Source organism: Colius striatus, chromosome 9 (assembly GCF_028858725.1).
Source record: "Colius striatus isolate bColStr4 chromosome 9, bColStr4.1.hap1, whole genome shotgun sequence".
Taxonomy (NCBI): domain Eukaryota; kingdom Metazoa; phylum Chordata; class Aves; order Coliiformes; family Coliidae; genus Colius; species Colius striatus.
In genome coordinates, this window is record NC_084767.1 from 9100251 (window position 1) to 9113727 (window position 13477).

The window sequence follows — 13477 nt, forward strand, 5'->3', positions numbered from 1 at the left end:
TGGCAGAGGAATAACAGAACAACTGATCACACAGAAAGGCAAATGGGCTCTCCACATCTCAAGACCTTGAAATGTTGGGAAAAGAAATGCTTTGAAATAGAGAGGAGCTTAGTACCTTTCAGAACCCAGAGGCACTGGTGAGCTGGTGGTAGCTGGTACAGGAAGGTGAGTGATGTCCACAGAGCCAAGGCACACTGGCCAGGGAGCTTCTCAGCCTGCTGGGTAGAAGCACTGCCAGCCTGCTCTCTCCTGAATCTGCAGCTCCCCTTGGCACCCACATCTCTCTGTGGGATCACCTCCCATGTAGGACCCCAGGCAGGCAGCAGCTGCAGCCCAGAGAAGAGCCTGAAAAAGGGTCAAGACACTCACATCTACCCACTAGCCACCTTAAAGGTATAATGGGAGAGCAAAACTTCAACTAGCTGGATGTGTTTCAGAGAGAGCATCAAGCTTCCTTGTTGCAGGTGGGGCAGACACTGAAGGACAGTGACTGGCAAATGGAGAAGCCAGAAATGAAGTGACTTGCTCAAAGGAGACATGCAGGAGACTGAGCAGCCCTCCTGCTCTGCCTTCCCTCCCTCTAGGCTGAGATTGCCCAACTTCTTTCCATAGCAATGTATGCTTGCTTGGAGGCCAAGTCTCCACGCTGAGAAGTTAACCTGCCCAAGGACAGTGTGGAGTTTCCTTCTCTGCACATTTTCAAAACCCATCTGGACATCTTCCTGTGCCCCCTGATCAAGGGGAACCTGCTTTAGCAGGGGAGTTGGACTGGGTGATGTCTAGAGGTCCCTTCCAACCCCAACCATTCTATGATTCTGTGAGTCACTCCTCCTACAACCTTCCAAACATGAAGTATCAGTTGATTCGTCTCTCTGTTTACAATCTGATACATTCAGGTGTATCTCATACATCTCATTTACTAATTAGCTCGAAAGCTTGTGTTTTAGGAAATTCTCATTTCCAGTGTCGTGCTCAACCTTAGGGAATGAGGCATCTCAGTTCTTGTCTGCATGCTGTAAAAAGGACCAAAACATGGGGGGGAAGGTGTTGTTCTGAAGAGCTCTGCTTAAGCAGAGCAGGCAGAGGGAGAGAGGAGCTGTGCTGCCACTGCATGGGGTCAGCCGCCAGCTAAATGGGCAGTGCTAAACACAAAACCTTCCTGCAAACCTCGCCCTGTAGGGACAGCTTGCTGCCAGCTGCTGTCTTTCCTGAAGCCAGCTGGGGAGATCATTTCCATCACCTTAGTGGGATTAACCCTTCTCTATTGTAAATGGGAGCTTCTGCTGAAACACCAACCATTTGTTTTCATACTTTTGGCAAAACACCTTTTCCTTTTATTGTCTTGGCCAAAATCAGCCCAATTTTTCAGGTTGATTGGGCATTTGGCAGTAATGCACCTAAATGGCTTTCTACTGCTGTATGATAACTGAGCATGGGCAGCAGAAGATTTATAGCAGTGAGCCCCAGGTAAGGATGCTCTGTTTTCCTGCAGACTGATTAGCACTGTCTATTCCAGTGATTTAAGTGTTTTTCAAAGAACACATTTGAAGAGCTGAAATGGATACATATTGTCAGCTTCTGGCAGTTTAAGTGCAAACAGCTGCCCTGACAGCTCTGTGCAGTACCACAAAGAGATGAGCCTCTGTGAAAGCTAGTCAATCAAAGAAGATAAATCTTTGTGTCAGTTCCAATTATTGAGGTACTCCCGTTAACTCAGGGAATCATAGACATTAGACTGCCTTTAAATGTCCACATGGTTGGGACTATACCATTGCTCTTGGGAGGCAATTTCACTGACAGATCAAGAGGCTTTTCTCAGCTAGTTAATTCCAATTAAGTTTTTCCTCTCAATTTCATCCTACTATCCATTATCCTCAGTCAGCTACCTTTAGTAATTCCTCTACTGCCACAGCTGCTTGTGCTGAAAGGCCTGGAAATGGGGACATTATCACAAGTACCTGGTGATGATACCCAGGAGACCTCTTAGCGCTACAGCCTCAGAGCAAAGGTGGATTCTGTCTTAAAGAGCTTCTTCCAGCTCCTAAGGCCTTTACATAAAGCTATACACTTTAATTTAGGAATGCCAGTAACCTCCCTTCCTTGCGTTTTGCCTCTTTCCTCCTCTGATCAGCTTCGTTTCTTCTGGCTACCCTGACCTGATAAGCTTCATCTGGCCACTCTAGCTTCAGATGCACCCTCTAAAGACTAGGTTAGATGGTGGAACACTAGAAAAGAGCTGCTGCAGAATTATCTCCTGATACTCTTTTTCTAGAAGTGCGAGCATCAGTGTCCTGGAAAACATTGCAAGCAGAGATAACATAATACAAAAGATGACCTATTTCCTTTTTCTCCTAGCATACTGCTTATATAAAGGAGAAACTGCAGAATGGCAGCAGGCTGCAAAACACATGGCATTCCTCAGTGTCTTATCTATGATGTGGAAATGGGCTGGTCACACTGCTCCCTGGCTCCCCTTCCCTTAACCACGCTGCCATGTCTCTCACACGCTCAGGAAGACAAATGGAATTAAATAATCTCTAAACATATTCCTCCAGCTCAGGAAGGTCAAGGGCTTTGAAAGTTTATTTCAAGTAGCAAGAGGAATTCAGCTCTTTTGTCAACATGGCAGTGAGCATCAAAGGGCAGCCTACTCCTCTGGGGACAGGGTGGGTGGAGAAAGCCCAGAAGCACCAGGCTTGAGGATCCTTCTCAGTGATGTCTAATGGTAGGACAAAGGACAACAGGTACAAGCTGGAACACAAGAGGTTCCAAAGAAACACGAGGGAAAATGTCTTCCCTGTTGAGGTGATGGAGCACTGGAAGGGGCTGCCCAGATGGGCTGTGGAGTCTCCTTCTCTGGAGATATTCAAACCCAGCTGGATGAGTTCCTGTGTGACCTGCTCTAGGTGGTTCTGTTCTGGCAGGGGGGTTGCACTGGATGAGTTTTCAAGGTCCCTTCCAACACTTCAGATTCTGTGATTCTGTAATTCTCAAGGGCAAAAACACCTCCAAGGGTGGCAGGGAGAAGGTAGCCTGGCCTCCTTAGCCTGGCCACACTTCGATCCAGCACACAGACCTCAGGGCAGCAAAACCTCTTTCCTGTTGCCAGTCTTCTAAACTAGACAGTCCTCTCTCAAGTGCACTTTTAGCATCTTTGCTTAACTCTCAGTAGAATTTGAAATTGGCCACTGTAGGATAATACCTCATTCAATGATGGGTAAAATGGTTAATATCCATTCTATGGACCCCAGCATGCTTCCACCAAATCTTATATATTCACTAGTCTTCCTTGAATCATGAGGGTATGGACTTGGAGAAACGAGTTATTGTAAGGAAGAGATAAGTATTCGACTCATTATCTGCAAAACAAACATCTACTTTAAACAGCCAAAATACATCATCAGTTTAGAAGAAGTTGACTATCAAACCTGCAGATGTTTCCTCTGGTAGGACAGAGATGTTTCACTGAAAGAAAACTGGAAGAACTTCAAAATTATCAGTTTATTACCAAATAGCTGGTTTTGGCTAGAACTTCCATGGTGGGTACAGCAGAGTGTACTAAACCAAACTGGGACTGTGTTGTACCAGCCAAAGCCCAGAGGAACTGCTCAGAGGTCGCCTGAAGTCAAATTCACACAACTGGGCAGAAGTCCTTCAGAGATTTACACCCTTGGTTAATTTGATACCACATACTGTCCTGCTGAGATCCTGGGGATAAAGTGTGTGCATGGTCAAGTAAAGGTTTCAGCTCCAAACTAGATTTACACCAGTGTAAAGAAAAGCACTACCAGCCCAGGATTTACATCCCCAGGCCAAGGAAAAAATGTAGTGGCGGCTGTGGACTGTCTGAAAATGAAAACTCTGATGGGAGGACCTTCACACAGAGGCTTGGGTTGTTGCAGCTGACTCTCTGCATCCTCTTTATCTTTTTTCCTCTTTTTTTTCTTTCCTTTCAGAGATGTTTGACCTTAAATGCAAAAGGATAACATGGGTCAGGAGGAGTGTTTATTATGTATGAGCTATTTTTCTTTCATGTTAGCAAAATTCTTTTGTAAAAGTTGGCAGAAGTCCTTGTTACAGCTGAATTTCAGACCCATGGGTGATCAGGAATTTGACATTATTTATGTCTCAGTATAAAAAAAGCAATGAGAAGGAAGCAGATTCAAAGAAAATAAGCAGAGCATAGCTGAGCTCTGGTAGCTTTACTTTTTTAAACCATTCAAGTCTCTATCACTGCCCTTGTCTTGGCTGATGTTGTGTAACTGTCTCAGTGGTTCGAAGGCTGCTATGTAGAAGCCAGAGTATTTGTAGACATTGCACACCACACATGTTTGTTTCTATGTTGTTTCATGGGCAAGGAGTATGAAGCACTTTACAGATTCAACTAAATACCTTGCACAGCAGAGCTCCTGTTTACAGGTGCACTGACACTGCCTGCTCACAACATTAATGCATTAATAGAGGCACAGATATTTGGTAATTTAAATCCCTTGTAATAGAGGTAAGGAGAGCAACACTGACTGGGGATGAAATCCTGCTGTAGTCCCTCAAGTGCCACTTCAGCCTCTTGTCTTCCAGCCCATGGCCTTTCATTGGGTTGGCATGAGAAGCAGCCAGACTCTGCAGCCCTCACTTACTCTACTTGGTATATGGTTTCTCAGCAATTCACCTCCTGGCTGCATTGCTGAGTATGAAGCAGAACAAAAGTTCAGCCCTTGGCTGCCAATGTTGCCCAGGCTTCCATTACTGCAGAGAAAACTGCTCCTGAAGAGTGAGGTTGCAAAACCCCATTTTTAGGAAAGGATAATTTGTGTTTTCTCACTGCCAGAATGGTCCCAGGGTCAGCCCATACCATGGAGCCGCTTTGCCAAGCCTCCTTTACTTTCAATTAACATACACACACAAAAAAATGAGGTACAAGCTCTGGCAGAAAACAGATTTACTTCTCATCAGTGTTACCTCACAGCAAACTTCCAACAAAGCTAAAAGAAAACCACAGCTGATCTTCACAAAAACATGGGCAAGAGAAAAATATGCACTCTCCAAAACCTTGTATCATCACAGACACCAATCCTGGTGGCAGGACAAGCTCTACCCACTCTTCTCCCTTGGCCACTCATTCTTCCAGAAGACCTCTCTTCAGACACCACTCCTCCTTGATTCAATAGCTCATCTCCCCAATAATAAGCAAGCAAGCAGCACCAGACAGCCCCTCCATAATGGCCCCCCAGGAGCTGGAGGAAGCTGTTATAACTTGGCTTGGGGTTGAAATGAGCTTGGAGGAAGACATTGAAATGCACTCTAGTTTTCACTTTGAGGCGTCCAACCCCTCCAGCATCAGCAGACATTAAATATGTGCATACTTAATGCTTTGCAAACTCCACAGGAATCAAGTTGGACCAGCAAAGGGAACTTGCCTTAGTAATTCAGGTGTCAGTGTAATGTCAGACCCTGGAGGCACAGCCAGAGTGACATTTTCAGAAGTATCTACGTTTCTCAGACTCTTCAAGCTCCATTGAAACTTGCTTGAGGTGAATTCCGATGGAACTTTGTCTCTCAGATCTCTTTTGTATTTCAGAAGAGGTTAGCTTCTACCTTTAAATTTCACAATAAATAACCAAGAAACTCTGCTTGGAAGGTTTGTTATGGAGTAGGAGTCTGGATAGAGTGATCATGAGCATAAGTTAAGATTCCTTTGAATATTAGAAGTATATTTTAAGGTTGCATGCAAGGTCACACAGCAAATCAATGGGCAAAAGGGAATCATAGCCCTAAGGGCTTATTACTTGCAATCAGATGCAGGAGTAATTGGGTAATTGCACAGACATAAAAGCAGCATTATATCAATTTAACATATGGCTAGAAAGGGGCTTGGAGAGGTTCAATGATTTGCTGAAGGGGAGAAAGAGTCATGAGCAGGGCTAACATTAGATATAAACAGCTAATGTCATCACACAGGTAACCTGGCACTGGAAAGTCTGCTACTAATTTATACCCCATAAAACTGTTGGTTTTAATGTCAGAGTTTTCAGTATCTGCTGCTGGGAGTACCAAGAGTGCCCCACTTGAAGGACACATCTTACTGACCCCTGGCACGGAGACCCAGTGACTCGGCTCTGCCATTCAAGCTGGCACAGCACTAGCAGTGACTGCAGAGTAGCTACATCCCTGTGAGTGGCCCTGACAACGTGCCCTTAGCTGCTGAGCTTCAGCAGGGGCTGTTGGCCCAGCAGTGTACTTACCAGCCCTACCTGACAACCAGTTGTCTCTCATTTCAGCTGTCAAAATGGTATTTATACTAGTGCAGTATTTCCTGTTTCCTGGATGATCCCCTCAGTCATTTTTCCACTAAAATGCTCAGAAAATATCTAAACAGGAAGAGACCTGACCTCTCCTCCCTGAACATCGTGTGCTCTCTTCTCCTGGCAACAGAAGATCACTCCTGTGCCAACTGCTGCGGCCACTCCAGGACAAACCACGGGCTGGAGCCTGTACCTTGGGATTGCACGTGGGCTCACGCTACAGAGTGTGCACTGCTCATCTTTAAATGCTCAGCAGGCTTGGGATTTCAGTCCAGGTCCTTCCTATTCAGGCCCAGCATACCCTCCTCGTGCCAGCTCACTGCCATGACTGACTGTGCAGAGGAATCCTGGAGAATGGTCAGCGGGTCGTGGAGGAACAACCCCAGAGCTCTGAAATTAAAGGGGAAACAGCCACTGACTCAACTGGGCCGATGTTGAGTTAAGGTAGATATTGGGCAGGTAACTCTTCTGGGCACTTTCACTGAGCATAGGATCATTTTGGGGGTTGTTCCCAGCTGAAGACTCTCTGTCTCTGGGAGCATCACTGGTGCTTCCTCAGCTGCAAAGGCGGCCAGTGCCCAGCTCTGGCTTCTCTCCTCAGAGGGCAGGGCTCCCCTCATAGACACCCCACACCAGGGATTATGTTATGCAAAGGCTCTGGCACAGTGCATTAAGATGTTAAAAAGTTGGTCAGCACTGAAGGCAGAGCTTGAAACAAACTGAAGAGGCAGCTTACAACCAGAGAGCTCAGACTGTCCTGGCACTAGATCACAGCTTCAGGGGCACGGCACCTAGCCACAGGGAAAACAGCACAGGTCTGTGTGAATCCAGATGACACTGGAGCAGGATAAATGGGGAAAAGTCAGGTTCTGACTTCAGGAGGAGGAGAAGCTAACACACTTCGTTTGAAGAGCATTCACATAGCCTTAGGAAAGGAGAGAAGCAATGCTGAAGCCTCTGTTCGAGTGTCTGGGACAGTGAGTTAGCCACCCAGCAGCCCTCAATGACAGGCCTTCTTCCACCACCCTCCTCCTGGCAGCTGCTCTGGAGCCCTGCTCACCACACCGCTCTTCAACATGCCCCAGGCTTTCCTTGGGCAGTTTTAATTACCAAGCTCTGGATTCAGCTCTTTCGCAGGTGTAAATCAAATGCTGACACATCTGAGGGTGACAACGCCACAAGAGTGAAAATAAAGATACCTAAAGTGAAATGAAGCTCAGGGCCCTGCGTGTCTCTGCCCACATGTTCCTCCTGCAGAGCACTGGGGGCACCTGCCTCCCAGCCCAGCCCTTACCTGCACTGCCCTAAGGGCCTGCAAGTCACTTTGATGTACGCACTAGTATGTATCAAACATACCAGTGTGAGGGCCTTGCAGCAGCTTGGTTGTGCTGCAGAATTCATCTGAGATTGGTGGTACCTGCAGAAAATTAGATTGATGTTCATTTTTTTCAGGTGTTGGGGTGATTTTTGGGTTTTTTTTACCCCAAGAGTTGCTGTTCCACATCCCAGCACCATCCTACAGCAGTAAACCTGTTTGACAACAGCAGGCACCTCCTCACAGCTCACCCAGCCCCTAGGAAACACCAAGAAGATGCACCACAAGGACCTCACTCAGCCTCAAGACACTCAGGCAGGAGAGCCCAGAGAAGCTTTTCTGGCTTTCTTGGTGCTTATGTACCTTTTCTCCTCCCTGCAGGTATCCAGAGCACCCACCCACTCATCCCCACTGAAGCAGGGAAGCAATGCTTTTCAGAAACTCCATGAGGCCACATAATTTCCCCATAGAGCTGAAACTAGACTTGAACTCCCAGCACTGAGGGGTGGCCTCTGATCAGAAAACCCTTCCTCTGCTCTGCTCAAAGCACCTGTTGCTGTGCTGGCTATTGCAGGTGGATGGGAATGGTAGGGTGGCTCAAGTCTCTAAGGAGAAAGCAGCACAGTACTTTGGGAGCCTCCTAATTCTATAGCACAGGCACTATGACTACACAAGATTTGGACATCTTCTGGACTTGTGCCATTGGAGGGGGCACACAGGAGGCAACCCCAGACAAAGCAAAACGACAATGTGCTGTTGGTCAGAGGTTTATGTGGTGAAAATGGAGAGTAGCACGTGGTTTGCAGCTGTAGCCCATCCATGGTGTGTGCTGCAGAGGGAACATGCTCCTGTGTGTGCAGCACAGGCTGGCATTGGGGTCACAAGCTGTAATTTACATTTCTCCAAGTTCTTCTTTGTTAAATGCCCTATCAGTTTGGAAGCAGCTCAAAGAAAATCCCTGCAATTTCCCCTTCCATCTGTTTTAAACAACTCTCCAGCTTCTGTAATTAGCCTAATCACTTAAAGCAGTCATTGAACAGATTCAGCCCTCCACTACGCTGCTCTGGTGAGAAACACAGGGTCTACAGCCTCAGTGGTGACTGCAAGAGCAGATCTGCTATGGACTGAAGGGCATGGAGGGTCAAAGTGAGTTCTCATTGTGGACAACTTTTGAAAACTACAAGCTTTTTAGTAATGTTTTGGTTAAATTAGGGACGCTTTGGAAAAACTCTTACACCCTACGAGAGCATCTTCATGTGCTGGTGTAGCTGTCATTCATTTATCTGCTTGGGAAATGCATCACACTCTACCTCAAATCTTTTAAACAATATATTCTATTTTTATGAAACTATAGCAACTTTAGAAGATGACTTGCCTCTCATCACCAGGCTGCCCAAATCTGACCCCATACACACCCTCCTGGTGCTCAGCGCAATGTTCAGTGAAGCAGCACACAAAATCTACAATCCCTGAGCTGCCGAGCTGATTAAAGCTCTGGCTTAGATGAGAAAGGAAGCTCAGGGTCCCACACAGTTTCCTGTGAGCCTATAAATAGCTGTTGGCTGTGGTTTAGGCAGAGGTCAGTACCAGAGAGCTGCACAAGCTCTCCTAAAATCACAGAATGGTGGGGGTTGGAAGGGCCCTGCAGAGCTCATCCAGGTCAATCCCCTGCTAACGCAGGTTCCCCTCGCTCAGGGGGCACCGGAACATATCCAGGGAGGTCTGGAAACCTCCTGAGAAGGAGCCTCCACACCCTCCCTGGGCAGCCTGTGCCAGGGCTCCCTCACCTCAGCACCAAAGGAGTCTCTCCTTGTGTTTAAGTGGAACTTTTTGTGTCTCAGCTTATGCCCATTACCCCAGTCCTGTCACTGGACAGTACAGAAAAGTGTCACCCCCTTCTCCTGACACTCACCCTTTAGGATTTACAAGTGTTGATGAGGTCCTCCCTCAGTCTCCTCTTTTCCAGGCTAAACAGCCCCAGGTCCCACAGCCTTTCCTCATAAGAAAGATGTTCCAGTCCCCTGATCATCTTGGTAGCCCTGCACTGGCCTCTTTCTAGAAGTTGCCTGTCTCTGTTCCATGGAGCTCTGGCCTTCATTTGCCTCAAACTGGCATGAAGGGGACCGATGACAAAACATGCTCCCTGGAGAGCTTTTGAAACACACGTAGTGTGCTCCTGCTAAATTAACCAGAGCTAACAAGACTTTGCTGTTTGCTGCAGGGGGAGAAGGGCCACTGGGTACCTGCTGGGAGGGCTCCCATCGGGGTCACCCCCGCCGCTGGCAGCAGGAGAAGCCCTCTAGTCCCCCCTCAGTCTCTCAGACTGCTGAATGACATATGACAGCTAATAACGTTTCCAAAACGCTCTAAACGAACAAAGATGCTATTTCTTTGCTTGACTGCAAGAGAGGGACCGTAGGGAGCAGCTTCCCCCCCGCTCTGGGTGGGTGGGTTGGTGGCGGTCTCCTGCACCCGCGGCACTCCTGGGCCTGCACCGCAAACCCGAGCACGCTGTGACATCTAGTGGCAAGTTACCCGTGAGCCCAGGAAAGCTGTGCTTCACGGCTCTTCCCCTCAGCGCCTGGACAACCAGCCACAGGCTGCTGGCTGCTTGATTACACCCTCTTCAGACACCTCTGTGTGCATAATGACTTATCTGTGTGTAACGGCAAGTCTGATGGCTGTTCCTGCTTAGGCCAAGCTGTGCTGCTGAAAGGAGCAGTGAATCCATCTCCACAGACAGCTCTCATCTTCCAGCCCGAGGTGGGAAAGGCCCATCCTCCTTCCATCCTACAGAGCTACGGAGGGAACTGCTCTGCTGGCATCACCTCCACAGCCACGGCTGCAGCTGCACACTGGCACAGCAGCTAGATGGGGTTGGAAACAAGCTTGACACAGCTTCAAATCCACATCCCCCAGCAGCAACCAGTGCTGGGGTTTGACAAGCCCAAGGGACCCTGCTGACATTTCCCAGAAGCTGAAGGCACTAACAGCCTGTGTGTAGCTGGAGCAGCAGCCACGGCACCATGTCACCTTGTTGATCATTCACCTTTACTTCCTTCCCATCCTTTGGCAAGGTTTATTTAATATTTCATCCCTTTTTTACAGACTCTGGTCTATTTCACACCACCATCAGGGACATATTCCCTGTCAATCAATAGGCTTTGCCTAACAAAGTCCTCATCATGCAAGGCCATGAAGCAGGAGTCAGGGACACCACCTAATCACTGTGCTGCTTTGTGAAAGAAAGGGAGGAACAATTACCACACAGGAGGAGTAAAACTGAGAAATAAAAGGTCAGATTTCAAGAGGATCCTCATTCTTAGAGAGTTCAGAGCTGGGAAGGAAAGTAAGAAGCTGCTCTGCAGCACATGAGCACTGGCCTCTGCATGACCACCTGCTGTGCCCCAAATACAAACCTCTATCCCCCACAAATGCCCCATTCCTGCCCTGTTTGTGGAAGAAGATGGAAGCAGCAGCAAGCTCCGCAGTGCCACAGCCCCAGAGAGTTGAAACCAGGGTGACCAGCACCAGTCCTACTCCAGATCACTGAACCAAGCTAAGACCCACAAGTGGTCCCCAGGCTCCAGCAGCCAGATGTCAGGCATCACAGTAAAAACCTGAAAGTGTTGCTAAATGGTGGACTTCAGAAGCTGGAATGTCAAATTTGTACCAAAAAGAAGAGAAATTCACATGAAAATGCTCCCAGAACTGCCTCCCTGACCCTCAACAGCTCTCCCACCACAGGATGAGTGCCCTTATTCATTTCCAAGAGACGAGTAATTTTCTGCTTTAAAAGAATCTACCTTTTCCACCACCTTCCAGACCTGTGTGTACCAATGGGTGGATGCTCAGCTCTGGCCTCACATGTAGCAAACTAATTGTGTTTCTTCTCAGCTCTTGTGCTCGGCACATCGCCAGGGTGACGCAGAGCAATGGGAAATAAATGGACTCAGAACTTGGCTGGAGAGCATCAGCAAATAGAGGGTTGAAAACTCAGCTTGATTTATTTTATAGAGAGGCAAAGGACAAGAAATGCAGTGTTATTCCCAGCTGTGGTCCTGCCAAAGCCCATGTGAGAGCGGAGCTGCTGGTGAGGCCAGGCAGCCAGGGCCCAGTGGCTGTCTGTCAGGGGAGTGTGGCTGGGAAGGGACAACATGACACTAATTCATTTGCCGCAAACATTCACTGTAACACTTCCACCTCCTGCCCAGAGGACACAAAATGTTTTATGTGGAGTGATAAAATGAAAGGCACCACCCGACATGTAGACACTTCATACCCTCCTACAGATCCGTCAATGTCTGCTGGATGCTTTCAGCATTACAAAGCAGGCCCTTGGCAAAGGCAGGAGCTGGGGCTGGCCCAGGTGATGGCAGAGCAATGCCAGCACTGGCCCTGCACAGGGCACCAGCTCCTGTGGGCCAGGGGAACCATGAGGGTACCCACCAGCAGGAGCAAAGCAGGAGAGCACCCTGGCTCAAGCCAGCTGAGACAGTAAACACAGGCTCAGCTTGTACCCAAAACCCTCCTCCTGCTCTGGGGAGGCTGGGAAGGACTCAGGAGCATTGCAGAGTGCTAAAGCCCATCATGACCTCACTGCCTCAGCTCGTGGTGAGACAGCTGCTGCTGCAGGCTCAGGGCATCCACCCCAGAGGGGTTCTTCTTGGCTTTTGCCATTGCTTTTCAGGAAGAGGCACTGTTGTCCAGAGGGGCTTCTCTGATGCTGACATATGCCCAAGGGCTATCATTGTTTCCCCAGCACAAAACTCTGCTGCTGCTTTCCTGGCTCCATGGGAGAGCCTCCCCCTGCCCTTCGTGCACACATACAGGCAAGGATGAGGCTTCAGTGGTGAGCACGGAGGGTGCTGGCCACCCCTCCAGTGCCCTCTCCCACTGTCCTGCCTGCCCTGGGCTGACACTCATGGTGAGACACGGGATTTTTTATCATATGACAAACTAAATTCTCCATTTCTTGGCTAGCATGTGGTATTTCACCACTAATCACCTGTGAGATGAAGAGCAAAGCAAACCACCTCATTGATGCACATCACAAAGGACTCTGCTGCTCCTGGGAAGCTGAGAGGGGAGAGGCTTGAGCTTGGAGCCCATGCTGCTTCCCTCCAGAGACTGACCTTGGTACACCACTAATGCCCTCCCTGGGACTCTCAGATAATGCTGAAGCATTAGATTAAAAAAATTTCTAATAACCACCTTTTTCTAGTGTTTTTATTTAATCTAAGGCCCAAATAAAATGTATCACTGTAAAACTTTCTGGTTTCTGTTGAAATGAGTCCAAATCAAAGCAGCATAGCTCAGGGGAGAACAGATAGACCCACACCTCTGCCATTCCCTTCCCCAAAGCAGCTCACACTCTGTTCATAGCTAATAACATGAAAGACATGGAATAATCAAGGAAGGAAAATAAACTTCTTCCTACCTTCCATGATGAGAGCGAGCTGAATGTGTCCCTGTCCTGTGTCCCTGCAAGTGAGCGAGTCCTGCCTGAACTCCAACCTCCTCAGCTCAGCTTTAAGCAGGATGGCTGAGATCCCACCCAGCATGGGGTGGAGAATCCTCCCTGGGAAAGAGCAGCTTGGCCACAGATCCTCCAGCCTCCCTTTGCCCCTCAGCAACGCTCTGACACGCCGATTCTTTTCTCCTTCCCTCAGCGTTGGACAGTAGCCGTTCCAGCTGCCGTCTCACATCAGCATCTACAACCGAGTTGGCAACAAGGATGGAGCTTGACAATCCCAAAAGGGTGAGTGACATAGGCCCAGCAAAAGAGTACTGTTAGGGCATAAAGGTGGGATGCACACAGTTTAAGTCAGCTGCGGGACAGAGAGAAAGGAAACGCCTG

General features: G+C 48.3%; 1 protein-coding gene across 1 annotated transcript in view; it reads right to left on the minus strand.

The window, feature by feature from the left end:
• LOC104556730 (rho GTPase-activating protein 7-like) overlaps positions 1-13095 on the minus strand; it is a 53242-nt gene extending 40147 nt beyond the window's left edge. The window contains exon 1 of the mRNA XM_062002659.1: positions 13058-13095. Coding sequence (XP_061858643.1) covers positions 13058-13064 — 7 coding nt within the window. The 5' untranslated portion in view covers positions 13065-13095. The remainder of the gene's footprint in view (positions 1-13057) is intronic.
• Between the last annotated feature and the right edge of the window lie 382 nt (positions 13096-13477).